At 37.9% G+C, this 19061-nt stretch overlaps 1 protein-coding gene across 2 annotated transcripts in view; it reads left to right on the top strand.

The window, feature by feature from the left end:
* SLC16A10 (solute carrier family 16 member 10) overlaps nucleotides 1-19061 on the top strand; it is a 67704-nt gene that overhangs the window by 34078 nt on the left and 14565 nt on the right. For both annotated transcript variants that reach the window (XR_002436921.1, XM_021391903.1), the window contains exons 2-3: nucleotides 973-1117; nucleotides 3515-3950. Coding sequence is in view for 1 of the 2 variants with exons in the window: in XM_021391903.1 (XP_021247578.1) it covers nucleotides 973-1117; nucleotides 3515-3950 (581 nt within the window). In the remaining variant the exon portion in view is untranslated. The remainder of the gene's footprint in view (nucleotides 1-972; nucleotides 1118-3514; nucleotides 3951-19061) is intronic.

The raw sequence follows: 19061 nt of genomic DNA, 5'->3' as shown, positions 1-19061 counted from the left end.
GTCACTAGCAAAGATAATCTAGATAAAATCCCAGTTACGGGAATTCAATCCTATTCCAGATGGAAAGAGTTTTTTTCTCTTTTGTACAATTCAGAAACAAGTTAAAATATTTTTTTGTATGTCTTGCCTCAGCAGCTTTTTTTCACTAGCCAGTAGACCAATTTTTTTCGACATAGAGACATATAAATAAGTTTGTTATAAATAGTTTACCTTTATGACCTGGGAGAACTGTTGGGTGAAACATCACTAATGTGTATTTGAAAGAATGGTTACGTGATAGCTGATAAATGATGCTGTTTAAATACCTGTACAAAGTGGAAAAGAAAGTTGACTTTTAATTTTAAATTAATCAAATAGTCATATACCTGGTTTACTTGAAGATACTGTAGTTTGTGATTCAGTCACAGAAGTGTTTTATAACTTCAGTGTTATAAAATTGATTTGATTTTAAAAATCAATCGGAATTGATTTGTAATGATCTAAAGACTCGCTGATAAACAAAGGACTACTGGTAAAACAACATTTATAAAGCTACTGCTGGATCTAGATCTGTGCAATTAAATAAAACATTTGTTAAACTTTTCAGCAAACCTTTTTTTTTTTCAGCAAACCAAAGTGAAAAAGTAAACCAAATGAAATGCACTAGTAAATTTCAGAATGAATGTGGGATTATCTATACCTATGAGTTATCATTAATGGTCTTGTCATTAACGTGAATACTAGCTTAGTCCCTGATGGAGAAAATATATTAAATAAAAAAAAAATGAATTCTGTAGTTAGCTGTATCTTTGAGCTGATGAAGTCTAAATTAGTTGACCATGTAAACTGGTCAGGCTTTTCATTCGTACTACGTTAGGTAAAGATATTTAAATATATAGCCATAGGTATGGTGCAGTACTCAATTAGAACAAATAGTAGCTGAAAGCTTAAATCGTGCAGTCTTCTAAAATGTGCTCTTCTTCTGTTCTGCAGCATGGGTGAGCTCGCTCTCTATGGGAATGGTCTTCTTCTGTTCTCCAATAGTCAGCATATTCACAGACCTGTTTGGTTGTCGAAAAGTTGCTGTTATTGGAGCTGCGTTAGGTTTTGTTGGACTCCTTTCAAGTTCTTTTGTAAGGTAAAAACAATCTTTTAAAATTACATTTGAAGTACTTTTATCAGTTTTATGCCGGTCCCGTCAACTGAATATGAAGGAACGAGCTGTGCTACTTTATATTATAGCTGAAGACATTCTATTACTGTTTTTCTAGCTATGACTTCCATGAATACTGAAAAGCTTTCAGATTCAAAAATTATTTGTAAGATATAATATAACCTCATAACAGCGCGTCCTGTTTAAGAGGAGCCACTTTGTCTAAGTGTATCAATAGCAAAACTATGCAGTAAACTCCAGGAAGGTGTTAATGTTCCAGTCAAATTCAGTGTTTTCTTCTATTCTTACCAGTCCAGCTGCCAAACATTAAAATAGCAAAAACCTTGGTATAATGATATGTCCTTGTGGCTTACTGTCTTTGAGGAAGTCTCAGTTCTTGTATTACTGCAAATACTTAAACACTAGTTGAGTGTTTGTCTTCCCTCCAGATTACACTTGATTTTCTATAATTCTTGCAGAATAAATCCCAAGAAGTCTGAGTGACATGCACAGTAGAAGATGAGGAAACAGGAAACTTACTGTCTGATTTTAGTCATCAGCAGAAACCGCTTAGTGAAGATAGGGTAAGAAATAGCAGGAAAATGAGCTGCATTTTTTTCTAGCTCTGTCTGCCTTTTGTACCCCTAGAGAGCAAAATTCAGAAGTTTTCTATGTAGAAATGCCAACATCTATTTCTACATTTTCTACCAATATCAACAGGCTTGTGAAAGTGTGTTTTCTATGCCTGTGCTCTGAAGCTGTCTGTTATCTGAATGAATGGATATCACTGCTGCACAGTGCTATCCTGAACTAATACACCTAGTTTGGCCGTATGCCCCCTAATGTGAAAACATATTCACAAGTTTATAGGAAGAGAAGGTAAATAGTCTTGGTTTAGGTGCTGACACTAGTGTTTTTATTTATTCTGGGAATAAATAATATTCATGGGAAAAGGAAGACTTTCTTGTTACATGAGCATGTTTCTGTTTTTATTTTTATTTTTTTTGCATTTTTATTTTTACTTAATGTAAGTGTAAAGATTCTTGTTAAAGTACATTCCAAGTTAATGTGCATTCTTAGTATTTCATTATATTACTTACACTATCAAATGATTAATGTTGATATTATCAGTTAATTGAGGGAGTATAGTTCAGATATAGAAGTGTTTTAAAAGTAACATTTCATACAGCAGATGAACGTAAATATGATTTACTGCTTTTGTTAGATATGTAATACAAATGTTATCTCTTAGGAAGCTGAGATGTAAGATTATTTATAATGCGGGAAAAATGTTTTTCAATGTGTGTCATACTGCAAACTATTTGAATCCACAAAAGGAAGAAAAAGTTCTATGTCCTTACTGTATTATCTTCTTTCTCTCTTAAATTCTGATTTTATTTTCTTTGATATTATCAATTGATTTCTTTTGGCTACTTTTATATATAATCAGTTTTATAAATTGATAGTTTAATGTAGAAAGTAACTATAATATTGCAAATGTATTCTTTTTCACAGTAACGCACAAAACCTTAGTTCCTGGTGTGAGACCTGTGAATCAAATACTATTTTTTAAGAATGTCTAAAACGGCGTGGGAAATTTGCAAAGTGTATTGTTGTACTGTGGTATAGAGGGATATTGGCAAATAACATCCTGTGGTGAAAAACACTGCAGAAAGTGTTTATACTGTTAGTATGAGGGCTGCTCTGAAAGTAATGCCTCCTACTTTTTTCTATTGGTCCATGATGACATAGGTGGATGTTGGTGGTATGGCAGTAGAGGTTGAACCTTCCCACCACTATTTTGTTACATGTTGTTGCCGTGTGACAGACAGCAGCAGAGGGGCAGTCTGACACAATGGCATCTGACGTGAAACTGGGAATGAAGCAAAGGTGTGGAACTGAATTCTTCCATGTGGAAAAAATGGCACCCACTGACATTCATCAATGCTTGCTGAATGTTGATGGAAATCAAACAGTGGACGTGCGCACAGTGAGGTGGTGAGTGATGAGTTTCAGCCGTGGTGACAGCAATGTGAAGAACAAGCCATGTTCCAGACAGCCATGCACAGTTGTCACACCACAAAATGAAGATTCTCAATCAGCTCATCCATATAAATTGGCTAATGGTGATGACTGTGTTGAAAAATAATGTTTTGTAGCTGAGAATTTGCTCTGTCAAATAGTGTTATTGTCTCTTTGCACCTGTTGTAATTTCCATGGAAATTCTGAACAGGAGACATTACTTTTGGAGCAACCACATACAGACTCCTAACTCATTTCTGAAAATATGTCAATTAATTGGAGAAGTCTTCTGTGTGGTAGTTGAATGTGAGCATACATTGTTTTACAATTTTTTATATATATTTTTTATTTTTAATATAGCACCATTGAACCTCTGTATTTCACCTATGGAATATTATTTGCCTGTGGCTGCTCATTTGCATACCAGCCGTCTTTGGTCATTCTTGGGCACTATTTCAAGAAACGCCTTGGACTAGTGAATGGCATCGTCACTGCAGGCAGCAGCTTGTTCACTGTGTCACTGCCCTTCCTCTTGAGAGTTTTGATTGATTCTGTTGGCCTGTTCAACACATTACGGGTCCTGTGCATCCTCATGTTTATTCTATTTCTGGCTGGCTTTACATACAAGCCCCTTGTTTCCAACACCAAAGACGAAGGAGAAAAGAAGGGCAAGTTCAGATTTCCTCCTGAAAAAAAGATTTTCAATTTCTCCATTTTCAAAGTCATGAGTTACCGAATCTGGGCTTTTGGGATTCCTGCTGCACTTTTTGGATACTTTGTGCCTTATGTTCACTTGGTAAGTGCACTTTTTTTTTTACATATGATGTAATTGAAACCACAGTCATTCTCTTTCGTGTAATGGACTAAGAAAACAATCACTGATAGGAAGCAGTATTTAAGTCAAAGTTGTTTTGGGGAGTGTGGTGTTTCTCTCACTCCCCACTTTCCCGGTGTGATCCGCGAGAGATCTGGAAAGAAAAAAAAAGAACTCATGGGTTGAGATGAAATTATTTACTAAGAGAAAATGAAAAGAATAAGAGTTATGACTATATATATATATGAATGTATATAAGAAGTGATGCGTAAGCAATTGCTCAGCACCCACCAACTGATGCCCAGCTAGCCCCCAAGCAGCAGAAGAGAACAATGAACTCCCATCCCCTTTGAAATTCTTTCCACATATGCTATGGAATATCCCTTTGGCAAGTTTAAGTCAGCTTTCCTAATTCTGTTCACTCCCAGCTCCTTGGGCCTGTCACTGTGAATGGCCTTGGCTCTGTGCAACACTGCTTAGCAGCAACTATGAACATTGGTGTGTTAGCAACAGTGTTTTTCTCCTAGAACAAAAACATAATGTCATACCAGACGCTCTGAAGAATATAATTCCATCCCAGCTCAAACAAAAACAGGAAGAAACATTAAATTAATTCTGATGTTGTCTGTGATCAAGAGATTCCAGGGCTCTAATCAAAACCAGTAGTGAAAGCCAGTTAAATTTTTAGTTCCTTGTTCTCAATTTTAAGTTCTATCAAAAGGTTTAAAAATGTTTAACTGTGAAAATAACACATTCAAAAAGGTATAAACTGACTTTTCTTTATGGGTAGTACTTTGACTTAGTTTTTAATGATATGTAGATCTTATTCAGTGAAACACTGAATAGTCCTTTGAAATAGTTTAATTCTATTAGATGACTAGTCTATTGTGATATCTTGTACTTCTTTCTCGTAAATTCTGTATGGAGATGTTCTGAAATAAAATGTTGTTCAAAGGAGTAGAAGGAATGTGTTGTAGAGGAAGCATTAGAGGATCACAGTATGGCTGAGGTGTGAAGGGCCCTCTGGGTCTGTCTGCTTCAACCCCTGCTCCATCAGGGACACCCAGAGTAGGGTGCCCGGGCCCACTCTCAGGTGACCTTTGAAGATCACTAAGGAAGAGACCCCACAACCTCTCTGGGCAGCCTGGCCTGGTACTCTGTCACCTGCACAGCCCAGAAGTGCTTCCTGGTGTTCAGACAGAACCTCTTGTGCTCCAGGTAGTGCACATGGCCCCTTGCCTTGGCGCTGGGCACCACTGAAAAGAGCCCGGTTCCATCCTCTTTGCACCTTCCCTTCAGGTATTAATAGACATTGATGAGATCCGTCTGAGCCTCATATTTTCCAGACTGAGCAAGCCAGCTCTCTCAGCCTCTCATCATAGGAGAGGTGCTCCAGTCCCTTCAGCATCTTGCTGGCTCTCTGCTGGACTCTCTCCAATATGTCCAGGTCTCTCTTCCAGTGGAGGGTCCAGAACTGGACACAGTGCTCCAGGTGCAGCCTCTCTGATGTTGATTAGAAAGGATCACTTCTCTTGGCCTGCTGGTGATACTTTGCCTAATGCAGTAGGTATTAGATACAGCTATTAACGTTTCTAGAGAATTGCAGAAAAAGACTATACAAGTAGAACATCTAAAACAGAAGTGTTGAATATTATTTTTCCCCCTGTATCAGAGGGGATATCACAAATTCTGGTTGCAAGATTTAGCTCCAGTATATGAAAACAATTTGATGGAGGCTATTTTCAATGTAATGTTTGTGACAAAAGTAAGAAGTTGAAATCACTGAGTTGGTGAATGTGGTGATATAGTTGTCAGTAAACATGCTGCTTGAGATTTAAAGAATGGAGCATTCTCACAGCTAAAACCATCGTTTCTGTAATTCTACATGAACTCACTCAAGAATTTAGGTCTACTTTTAGAATGAAGCGTATACTCTTCCCTATGACTCAATTTCAAAAAGTATTTTTTTAAACGGGACCCTTGAAAGAGGAATTTATTTTTATGAAAGCATGAGTAAGTGAAGAACCGTATTTGCTGATGAGCAATGATGTATAGAATTGTAGAATCATCTAGGTTGAAAAATACCTTCAGGATCACAAAGTCCAACCATCAGCCTGACCTACTGAATGTCATTGTATGCCTGGAGGACTCCCTGAAACCTCAGAAAGTCTCTGTGGATCTGTATTTTGAAAATCTGAATGTGAGTGTTGGAGAATGCCCCTATGAGGGAACAGCATGAATTCTGCCCTTCAACACAAATACTTTAAATCCAATAGATACCTCTGGATTGTTTTTTAAACCTAATTTTTTGTCTGCTTTTGATAGAAATATATTCTATGTACTTCCTAGAGATAAATTGAAGGCTAAGAAAAAGGTAACTCTTGGCTGGTCCATCTATGGAATCACAGTTTACTTTCCTCAGCTTTAGAAAATGAAAATTACTATTGTCACATCATTTACTGTGGTTTTTAAAACTTTATGCAATACTGGAAAAAGGATTTGACACTTGAACAACCAACAGCTTAATGTGCTAGAACTTTTTGCTATTGAGAGTGGCAGCAATAGCCAGTGCCTTAGGAAAACAAATCCACGTGTGGTACTCTAGGAAAGATTCAGAGGTGATGTAAATTGTTCTCCTTAAAGTAGCAACAGGGTCTCCTTTTCTCCTGAGGTCTGCCTTGGGCCTGTGTGACTTGGAAGCTATGCCTAGCCATCCTCTCTACATGTGTACTGCCTTCTGTCAGGATTTCAGCTTTGTTTCCATGAATCTCAAAACACCAGCCAGAACTTCTTGAGCCAGTTTCTGTGTCCGGTAGTTCTCGAGGCTTCTGTTAAAACAGCCTGACTGGGACGCCTAGCCTGTTTCTTTCTTCCTCTTACCTCAGTGTCCTCAAGCCCTGGCTCCCATACATATCAAGTCCAGTTTTTCCTTCCCTGAGCAGCACTTTCTGTCAGTGTGATGGACGCCTTTGACCACATGGTGAAGCAGGCATGGGCGCTGCCAGTTGTGCCACCAGCTGAGCCCGTGGAACTGTATGTGGCAGGCTTGGTGTGCTGTAGGCACCACACATTGGCTTTTCTCTACTGCCTTGGCACTGCAGAGAGCCTGACATTCCCAGGCAAGGTTTTTGTTTGCTGCGGAGGTCAAACCTGATGCCTGCTTTTTCTGTGTTTCCTGAAGCACATTGGGAAGGAGGATGCAAGTTGTGAGGCTTGTAGCGAAAAACAGATGCAAGTTTATTTCAGGCTTTGGAATAAGAGAAGTAGCCAGGTTTTCATAATTTTAACCAGCTTCACTATATTTGCCTGACTGATAGCCATCCACTGAGTTTGAAACAGAGAGCACGTTGGCTTTTGGCTTTTTCAGGAGAGAAAAAAAAAAGAGAGCTTTTTAAAATCCAGTTTACTTGGTATCAGATTCTGTTAGTGGGTGTCCTATTACATATAATTATAGGCAATTGTCTAGGAGAAGTCTTATAAATAGATTTTGACTTTATTATATACTAATCAGTGATTCGGATTGTTGAATAGGAAGTTGATAGTTCATGGGATTACTAAACCGCATAGCTGTGATGCTTCTCAGTTTTCAATTCAGTGTAAACTGCAGTTATTCAGTGCAATTCTAGTTTAGTCCATTCAGTTTTAATTTGTGTCCACGATAGAAACCTCTCAGATTAATGTAAAACCTTCTTTCCAAGTCATTTTTAATGCAGACTGTCTCATTCAAGGAAATGATTCTATATATTTGAGTATTAAGTATAACTGAAAGAAAATATACCTGGTCACTCTGCCACTTCTTGTACCATGCTTGTTCTCCTAATAAATAAAATATTTTTGTTTTTCCGGAATCCTAGGCTAATATAATATATTTCAGTGCTGTTTTCTCTCTCTTAAAGGGTATCTCCTTATTATACACTTTTAATACTGAGGAGCTAGTTAGGTTGACTCTGTTTAAAGTGTGGTACAGCACGGTAGGCAGTTTGAAAGGAACGCTCTTGCTTTTTGTACGTTGTTTAGCAGAATGAAAAGAAATGCTACTCAAAATGGGTGGTGGTGCTGTTTGATGTCTTATATGGTAGGTTCAATTCAGTATGAATTTAGGTATGTATCTGTTGTGACACGTTTCTAAAAAATGTGGCTCAATACTCCCTTGTGTTTTGACAGCAAGAAGTCAGCCAGTGTGAGGAATACTGATCAGACTGAGAATACCATCTTAACACCTTCTGTGCAATGTTTCAGTCCCACTGTCTTGGGATGTTTACAGTGTCCCCGTCATCTCAGTTTCTAATCAAAATGTAGTCCTGGGTAGCAGTTACTTTTGTTGAGTGCTGCTTGTTGGTAATGATAGGTCCTGTCTTTTTTTAATAGTGCTTAACACCTTCAGCCCAGAGTTTCAAATGTAGGATGAAAAAATGAATTGAATAATTAAACAATTCAACAAAATAGTGCAAGTATTTATTACTTGTTTGACAAAAACAGCAACAACAAAAAGATAAGACAACAAAAGAAACCTTACAAAACAAACAAAAATGGGATTGTAGGCAATAGTATAAAAATGCATATTGATAGAATTACCTTTTGAAGCCTAAACCCTTTATTGATACAGAAAGCATGTCCTCCTAAAGAATGTCCAGATCTGTTTGAAAATTAGGCTGATGAGTTAAATATGGTTATACACTGGGATGCAGTGCTGCATCCTGAATGTGAATGCTACTGTAACACTGATTGTACTCTTAGCATTTCAGAATAGCTCAGGAAGCAGAGTTCTCAATGTTTCTCACCCTGCTTTGCTTCCTATTTCTTAATTCACAGTGTAAATCTGACTTTATATTTTTATGCTTATCCACATTCATATTCCATGATGGGTGCATTCATATTCCATGATGGGTTAGCAGCAGCTATGTGGAATGCATGTTAGCTGTGTCTGTGTGCTTCATGTTTAAGAACTAGAAAACGTGTGCCTGGCTTTTTTTTCCAGCATATTCCCTGGGAGAATCTGTCTTGAGACAGATTTAAACACTGGATTTTCTCCCTTGAGTAGATAGGTACTGCAGATTTTTTTTTTCTTTCATGAATTTGCACATAACAGGAATTGGTTCAGCTAAACCTTCAAAGAACGTGGAAATGAAAGTGCAGACCTAGTTCCTAGAACATAGGTAGATATTGCCTCAGTTTCTAGAAACTGCCACTGAGAAACAAAGCAGCAAATTGGATTCTGCTCTGAGATTTTCATCAACTCTACTGGAAAAGTCATCACAAAATAAAACTGTGAGGCTTTAAAGCAGCTGGCCAGCTGAAGGGTATTCCTAACAAAATACTGCAGCCCCAGCACTGTTGTTAGGTACAGATTTGTTTTCTGCTGGCGCCTCATGTTATTGGAAGATGACATTCACTTTCTCTGCTCGTAAACTGCTTTTCAGATTCATGGGGAAATGTTGCAACACTGGAGTAAAGGATCAGTGTCTAAATGGGCCTGGCTGGCACTAGTGGACACTATTTTTGTGTAGCTGTAGTTGCTGTAAAAACAGAGACCCTGTTTTTCACTGTGAAATATAAGTATACCATAGTATATATGTCCCCTGTTACAATGCTTTTCTATATGAAACCAAGGAATGCTGCATTTTGAAAAAAACAGAGGAGACTCAATGCATATGCTGCACAAAGATAGTCAGTTCAGCCTTTTATTTTTATAGATGTCAGGAATGGCTGAGAAGAAGTGCAAGTGACAATGGAATTTCTTATGAGGCCAGTCATCTCTTGCTCTGCTCAGTTCAAAGCCAGCTGTGACAGATTGTGTGACTTGTCATGTTGTCTTCTGGAGACTAGTTGGCTCATTTTGAGGGCTTGAGTGAGTGTTACCCACCCAGGATGCTTAGTCACCTTGGCCTCTCTTACATCCGGATGCCACTTTGTTTCAGGGCATTACTTCCCCATGGTCTTTCAGCTGTCCTTCCAATGACACCTTTTACAATAGGAAGTTTCCTGGGAAATAGGAAATCATTCCCTTCTCAAAAAGTTTGGGGAGGCCTGTTCATCTGCAACCTGATATGTAATAGACTGGTTCTCCTGTCTTAACTTTCAAGGTTCCATGTCTCCATTATATTTCTATGTGTTCCTTAGATTGTGGTTGGTCAGTACCATTGGCAATACAGGATCCTTGTCATTTAAATTATTGACAGCTTTGAGGATTGTAACCCAGGTCTTTGAGGTAGCTGGCTAATTTGGGGATCTTCTTTACAGAAAATAATTAGTGGTGAAATATTTAGAGGCCTGATTGAGGAGCTTGGTAGGATATTTAAATCCTTAGAATTCAAATCTTTTCCCTTGATGTAGTGAAGACTAATGGTGGGCTCTTTAGTTTCCAAATTTGCAAGGATATAATTCTCTCACTAAATTCTAGATTGTGTTCAGGCTTGCAGATCAAAACACAACATTGAAAACGTACCTTTTGCCACATGCCAGGCAGTATCTCCAATGCAGTGAACTGCTGGAGGTTGGCCTGTTCAATAGCCAGGTATTTTTTCTGGATATGTTTCAGTCTTCTCAGAGTTCTGGAAGACCTTAGTAAGCCTCTGTGAGGGATCTTCTTCTGACACGCAGGGCAATGGTGCTGGTGAGCAGTTCAGTGGGGGAAGAAGCTCACTGGATTTAGTGGCATTTTCCACAAAATGTAAACTGTAGGGAAGCTTTAAAGCTATAAATTTATTTCAGGTATAACAGAAAGCAATAAAAAAAATAATTTAGGCAATCTTCTCAGAGGAAACTAATATGAGCTCAAAATTCTCACCATAGTAATGAGGATGAGGCTTTTTATTTGGAGAGGTGCATGGAAATAGTTGGAATCTCTGTAAACTACTTGTTTATACATATAAACAAACTTACCTTCTAGGCTTCATCACAATTTCAGACAGCTCCAGTAGGCTCAGCTATCTCCTCTTTGTGGCCTCGTCTGTCTACAAATTATCTCTATTTGTTATGCTGAAGTTGCTGGATCTAGTTGCTATGCCCATGTATTCCGTCCTTGTACAAAGGTAGTGCTGTCTTCTGGTCTGTATGTACTAACTTTTGCTGGAACATCCCCTTTGTTCTTGTTCTTCTTCAGAAATAAGTTTTTTTCACCTTAAAAACAACATAACCAACAGGAGGACTTGCTGATATGGTCTATAGATGATGCAGATTTCTGTTGCTAAGCAGATTCATTTTTTCTTCCTTCTTCCTCTCTGTAGGGTAAGATCCATGAGTTTCTGTGATTCAACTATTTTCTCCTAGAACTCCTACCTTAAATTGAACCAGCACGATACCTTCAGCTCTGCTCTTCACTAGCCAGCTGTTTTGGCTTGTCTCTGTTCCTTGGTTCTGTAGCAGTGTTGTGCTTTGCTTTGCTAGTAGGAGATCTGCTGTGTGAATTCAGTGTAGTCCTCACGCATGTGGACTACGCTTGTCAGCAAAAAACATCTTGTGCAATCAACTCAGAAACGAAAAGCCAAGCTCTCATGAGATCCTCTGTACTCACTTTTCCTGGAAACTTGTTCAAAGTTCTTGCTATGTACTTCAAAAACTGTATTCACTTTTGTACATTCTGTTTATGAAAGGCCTTATTTATTCAGGATTAACAGGCTCTCTATTCTGCCCATTTGGAAATATATCCATTTTCCGCATGTAAATGGCACCTTCCCTAGGCAAAACTTGGGGTCATTAAAAAGAAATTGTATTGGAAAATACAAAGGGTATGGTGAACACCCAGAATACTCCCAAGTAGAGCTGAGCTGCTGCATCTGCACAAACCAGAGGAGAGTCGGGATGCACCTCACTGCAGTAGTTGATGGGCTGTCCACAGGACCCAAGTCGTTGTTCTTAATACTGCTTACAAATATTTTTGCAATTCTTCAAGGACACCCTACTGATATTGTGTTCCCTAAATACTGTCAGCTGTGACATCTCTAGATTAGCTGCTTTTGAAAAACCAGTATCAGTTACTGTTCTCACAAAAGTGATCATCTCTGCATTATGGTGGCGGTTCTGTAGTGTTCTCTGCAGTGGAAAGGGGATCTGCTCAAGAAGTCATAGTACACGGTTGTTACATACCTTGCAATAACTGAAGCTCTTCAGGTGGTGCATTTTGTGTGCACAGTCCTAATCCAGCATCTCTCCCTTGAAGTCGTGTGTCTCCAGATTTCATAATGGAGACAAATAGAAATACAGCTGTCCCGTATGTCTGAGTGCAAAGAATGGTGAAAAGAATGATGTATACTGTATGGACTGTAGGAACCAAAAATCTCTCAACTTAAAACATATAAAATACATGCACATACACATAACACATCCTGAAGAAATTCAGTTCTTGTAAGGTAAGTATTGTCTTTGTTTTGTGAACCACTTGTATTATGTCTCACATTTGCTGCTTAAATAAAGAAAAAAAAAAGAAGTTGTGTAAAAAGTATTTAATCTCTGATCAGTATGTCTGGATTTTTTTACTCTTAAACTGGGAAAAAAAAATCACCCTCCAACACCATGTTCACTTGCTTTCCTTGGCTACTGTTGAAGAAGCCCATTCATTTCTTCAGATCTCCATCATTCATTTGCCTGAAGACTACTACATTTTTCATTTCCCATAGGTTATTGTTCAACTGTTTTGTAAAGATAGCAACTATTAAATGATGTTCGGTACTAACAGATCATTGTGTCAAATGGATTTTTCTCCATACTGTAGATCACAGAATCATAGAATGGCCTGGGTTGAAAAGGACCTCAGAGATCATCTAGTTTCAACTCCCCTGCTGTGTGCAGTCGCCAACCACTAGAAGTAGATAATCTGAAAAAGTTAAAACCTTTTGATTTTAGTACTACTACTTTTCTCATCTACTTTATCTACCATATTTCTGTCTTCCCAAAAAGACTAGCAAGGCACTGGTTTTGTAAAGGTCCTATGTAATTAAGCAGGTTATTTCAGAGACCCTAAATCTTCAGTGGCTCTCCAAGTTTTCCTTGCTTTTCTAGTCTTTGCATTTATTTCTCTTCAGATCTCCACATCTGCTGCAGTTTGACTGCCCAGGTTAGTGAATTTTTCCCCCTTTATCCATTTCTGTAATTATCCTGTGCACCCATTTCTTTCCCAGTATTCCTCAGTGTTGATCTGGCAGTACTTATTCTTGAATATTATGTCCACTTTTGATTTTGGGTGGTGGTGGGAATGGGGAAAAAAAAAGAAAAAAAATGCCTACGTCTTATGAAAACATATTGAAGCTATGGTTTCCAAGTACACATGGGAGAAAAGTAAAAATCATAAGTACAAAAAGAATAGAAACTGAAAATAATAAGTCAAGTGTGTGCATTTTGTTTTCCTCAAGAAGTATATGAAAGTTTGCTCCGAAAAATACATTAGGTAGCAGATATATTCAGTTATGCACAGTAAGATGTTGAAGGAGAGGAACAAAGCAGTCTTCCCTGGTCTATGCAATACCAGCAGATAGAAAGGTCTGAGTTACATTGTAATTCCCTTTGTATCAGTCTCTATCAGCATGCTGGTTTGTATATTTTTTGGATAACCCAAACAATTCTAGTATCAGACAAGGATACAGTTCAAAGTCAGAAAATAAAACTGCAAACTTTTTTTTTTGAAATATTTTTCTTGGTAAACTCGATCTTGTCTTTCTGGGCTGCTAGAAGCATCTTGGCCTGAATTAAACTCTTCAAGCTCCACAGGTGCCCAGAAACTTGGCATCACAACTTATTTTGTGCTGTTCTTGTACAGAGTAAAGAAAACTAATGATTAAAGTTTAGTAGAACCTTCTTTCACTCATACACAGACCGGGTTTTGTGTCTAGCTGTGGACAGCTCTAGGAAGAGCTGCCTAGAAACTCTCTTAAAATCCTGTTCAGGCTTGTGAATTTCTTTTCATGTATTGCATTTACTTTTGAGGAAATCTTGAAATCTGGTCTTTTCCAATTAGTTTCCACAAGTTGTGATGTTGTGCTCTATTCTACAGGTTCTTTTTTTGCCGGTTGAGGTAAAATTTTAAGTCCTTACTGCTGAGTAGAGTATTTCCTAGGAAAAGATAGGGATGACTTCAGATTGCTTCAGGCTGGAAAGAAAACTGTACATAATAAAGAGCTATATCTCTGTAAGAGTAGGGGAAGCTATCATTGTGATCTCTTTTTATTGTGTTTTAAAGAAAAATATGACCTCTTGATTGAATTTCTCTGGGCCACGATCTGGAGAAGTTTTGTTTTGTTTTTCTCCTTGTTTCCCAGTAAAATGAGACAGGCCCTTCAGTTAGTCCTGCCAAAGCTGAGGTGAGTGTGAGCATGTCTGGAAATGGATCTTAAATCCTGAAGTATTAGAGATGCTCTCAGAGATACGTGGTAGCTGAATAAAGGCTTGAGAATCTGTTTTGATTTCACTCAGCTGAATCCTATGGTGTCAGCAGTCTATTCCTACAAGGCTTAACAACAGATCTATTTTTCTTTTAAGTCTGGGAAGACTAAACTGGATGTGTAGCTGCAGACTCGTATTACAGTCTTACTTAAGTGTGCTAAACAAAATTGGTCCATTCTATCAGTTTTCAGTTTACCATTATAAAAAAGTATGAGCTCGCAATTTCAAGTATGAACTCAGTATTAATATATTAATTTTAAGTATTAGCTTCGAGTTGTTTCCCTACTAATAGCTGCTTTGGCAATCAGTGATCAATTGTGTTTGGAACAACTAGTCAAAGTGCTTATTAAGTAGGCTTAGTGCATACAATGTTAATAATCAGTGATTACTGACGAATTTTCTTGTAACTGGTTATTTGTACAGGATATCTTGATTCATTGTTTTGGTATTGCTTAATTCCTTAACACAAGTTATATAGAACATGTTTTCACGTTAGTAAATGTTACAGTGATTTGAAAAGAATTATTACATTGAGGAATTTGTCTGAGTTGGAATATGTTTAAAAAAAAAAGAAAAAAAATTCAAGATACAATAAATAGCCAGTAAGTATGTATGTGGGGCTGTATACATCCACCAAATCACTTCACTGAATGATGGACAGTAAGACCGGTGGAATTGTACTTTATAGCTTAACTAATATCAAACTAGAGCTTAACTAGTATTAAAAATCTCCACAGCCTCTTTTGATCTGTGATAGTTGGCAGTTGTTGTGTATTTGGAAAGACTTTCTTAATGTCTAACTGAAGGTCCTTTTGGGGCAGCTGAGGCCCATCGCTTTTTGTTCTAGCCTTCACACCCATTGTGGGAACCACTGACTATCCAGTTATTTGAGGGCAGACTGACTTTGTTAAAGGGCTTGTTTACTATTTGTATTTTTTTAACCTTTCTACAATATGAGCCTTTAAGGCTTATGCTTACTGCCAGATCTGTATTTTGGATTCTGTCTAGGTAGTCCATGTCTTTAGTAATGAGTAATGTCTACAAATAGACATAATAATCCAGCTGAGGCCTTACTAGCACTGAGCAGGCTGCAAAGATCACACCACATATCTTATGAATTGACTCGTCTACTATTGTTTATGCAATACGATGGCATTATTGGAACGTGCTGAAGTTTGATCTGCTAACCCTTCAGTTCCATTTCTGAAGAACTGTTGACAGATTATTCTCCTTTTATGCTCATTTTTCTGATTTTTTTTTTACCCCATGGTGTTTTTTCAGCATCATTTACCTCATAAAGATTTTATGAAACTTAATTGCATTTATCTCACACTACCTGACAAGGATGTCAGGATGCCCAGATCATTTTGAATTTTGGTTTTATTTCACAGTAGTTGCAGATGCCCTTCATTTGATGTCATTTGCAGATTTAATAAATATTCCTCTACTTCACTCTCCATATTGTTAGTGAAAATGCATATTAGTGTTAGATTGGGGCACACTCATTCTTGTTCTCAGTCTCTGTGAGCTTGCCCAGATATGTGTGTTCCTTTTCTGCCTCATGGCTGCTTGAGCCAAGCCAATCCATCAGCAACCTTGTGCCCGTTTCTTTACGCTGTCCCTTGTGGCTCCAATGGGACCCAGTCTCTGCTGAGACTTGAGAGAATGTGTAGTGAAGAGGGAGGGAGCAGAAGTTGCGGGCTGTCTCTTGCTGTGGTGTAGGGATTGCCCCATGCTTCAGGCTGCTTTGTCCTCAGCATGTTTTCTTGCACCACTCCCCAAATACCTTTCAGGCCTCCCAGCTGACATGCACCCTTTCAAGACCTGAGAACTGGTTTAATTGCTGTAAAAACCATGAGCCTTTGTGATTTTGTTAAGTGAAAAACTAGTTACTGGTTAACAACCCTTGCCTTTTTTCTCCAGTTTGTAAGTTTACATGCCCGGTTGCCTATTTCAATCTCTTAGATCATACTAATTCTTCACGTGTTCTTAAAGGTAACGGTTGTGAGATTTTTTAAAAATTATTCTTTTGAGGGGCAAATTTCTTCAGAACTTGTTGTTTTGGAAAACAAAACAAAGCTTATTTAATGATATGATTGTCCGTTTGAGTGTTTTTTTAATCTTGTCTGAATTCTTAGCCTTTTTCTCCTTAAAAAGTTTTCGCAGTTAACCTGTTCACTATTATAACCTGAATTTAAATGAAACTAAACATATGTGTTCTGAATCGTTGATGTATGGATTATTCTATTTCATCTGCTTTATTTGGTGGAATATTAGAAAAATCCTGGATTGTTGTGTAATAATCACATTCCTGTTGTTCTTCTGTTGTTATGTAGATTAAATTGACCAGAGCTAGAAAGAGGAACTATCACTGCTGTAGCAAACATGTAAGCAGGAGTAATCTGCAAGTTGTCACATTTTTGTCATGTGAAGACACTTCATTTCTTAAAAAAAAAAAAAAAAAAAAGCTGCTTTATCTGTCTCAGATCCATTCTAAGAGAGTGCTATCATTCTACAGTAGGTATTAATAGTACTATTTCATGCCTTCTGGCATGAGGATCGCTATTTCAGATGATGTTCAGGAGTCGGTATTATTTCAGGAATTCTGTCCCTTGGCTCCCTTTTTGGTCATCAGTAAACACCATTTCATTGGTAGAGTCTATATCAGAAATGTATATGCATTAAATGATCTCCCATGTGCCTACTATCATACAGTTTTCTGACAACTGATTTCTCCGCATTTTTTGCTCTTTTTTTAATGTGTGTGTTCTTATGTTATAGAATAAACAGTGATTTATCTAGAGTTATTTCATGCTATGTTTTTCAGTACGTCATGAAACTTTCATCCTGGGGTAGTTGACAGCTCATGCAAACCTGCATCTTATTTACTTACAGTCATGTTTCACCACTTGGCATTTCAAGGAATCACAGTTTTGCTTTGGATATCTACAGAACTAATGCACTTCTGGAAACCCTGAAGAATGCAGTTTGTGTGCGCAATACTTTTAACAAAAGAACCCCCCAGCACCTTCCGAAAACTGTCAATTTAAAATGTTCGGTTTTACTGCAATGTTGTATCCAGTTTACATATTGTAACAGCAATCTCTGTAAACATTTCCTTTCTTTTATTTAAAACCAGCATGAGTAATGTCAGATATCAGGATTTGTGGCATTTTCTTCCATATCAGTTTTTGATTTTGTTCAAACTTTTCTAGGTTATATTTTGCTATTGGCCATCTTTTTTTTTCAGTGAGAAAGAGATTATACTGCATTTAACCTACTTAAGTTTTATTTGACTGGGAATTCCCCAAATGGAATATACCCAGGAGAACAATTGATAGAGAGAAACTTTTCTTACTGGTTTATTGTTTCTTTCAACTTTGTGCTCTTTGGTTCTTGTGGTTGGAGAAAAGAACTGGATCAGTACTTGGATTTTTTCCATCTGCATTATTGATTTGCTGCATGGGTATAGATGTATGTGTATGCATTGAATAGAAGATCTTGTCAAAATGTGTCTTAGCTGGATGGAGACACCCAAGACAGTACACTGAAAACCCTTACAGCCACTACCATGTGGCCAATCTTTCTTTTAGTTTTAACCTAAAAGGAATGAGAATTTGGACAGTAAGATCTGTGTATTACCCTGATACAGAGAACAAGATTGTAAGGTAGAAAGCTGGTGACAGGGACGTATTCAGTTATTTTATCTACTGTCTACATCTTGATTTGGAAAATTGGATTTTCCAAAGATAACTGTTTCTAAGACAGTAAAGAAGCTAGTGCTGGTCTGGCAAATCTTGCAGACTTTTAGCTGACGAAGTTCTGCTCTTCTTTCTGTTATATGGAAAGAAAAATCTCAACTTCCTTTGGAAAAAACTTTGTATTCTAAAATTAGAAGAAACGAGGGGGAGGGGAAGAATAACATTCTTAATTTCACAATTCCTTTATTTTATTTGCAGACTTACAGCCTTCATAATTTGGAAGTGTGGCAGAACTTATGTGTCATAACTCACCGTTTAGAGATCTGTAATGCTAGATGTCTTTCAGAATGCCTCCCTTTGGATCTGCATTATTTGTACTGGTTAGCTCAGGCAAAACTGCATGCTTCCTCTACTCTTGGAAAAATTAGATTTGTAATTCACCATGCATGCAGCTCTAATGGGAAGGGCTATGTACATAACTGAGGACAGACAAAACCCGTGCTTTGGCCCTGGTATCTGCTGTGTGCCTGGGTCCCCATTTGACTGCCTAAAAAGTCATGTCACTCTAACCTGTACAGTTCTACAATGGCAGGAGTGTGCTGATGCATGACACTGGTGCCTGGGAAGGTCCATAAGCCATTATCTATCATGGGATTTTTGAGTAGTTTTGTCAGTTAAAAATGAGGACATCTTGAATTTTGGAGATTCTTATGATGAAGCAGCCTAAACAAAATAAATGTATTTAACTTATGTTGCAAAATGCATCTGTAATTCCGAAATGAGTTAGACACTTACAACACTGGATTAATCCTGAACCAGTGTATTTTCAGATATTCAGTTAGAATCATAGAATCATAGAATGGCTTGGGTTGAAAAGGGCCTCAAAGATCATCGAGTCTCAACCCCCCTGCCAAGTGCAGGGTCGCCAAGCACTAGACCAGGCTGCCCAGAGCCACGTCCAGCCTGGCCTTGAATGCCTCCAGGGATGGGGCATCCACAACCTCCCTGGGCAACCTGT

The sequence above is a fragment of the Numida meleagris genome, chromosome 3 (genome assembly GCF_002078875.1).
Source record: "Numida meleagris isolate 19003 breed g44 Domestic line chromosome 3, NumMel1.0, whole genome shotgun sequence".
NCBI classification, from domain to species: domain Eukaryota; kingdom Metazoa; phylum Chordata; class Aves; order Galliformes; family Numididae; genus Numida; species Numida meleagris.
This window is presented reverse-complemented; position numbering and strand designations above follow the sequence as displayed.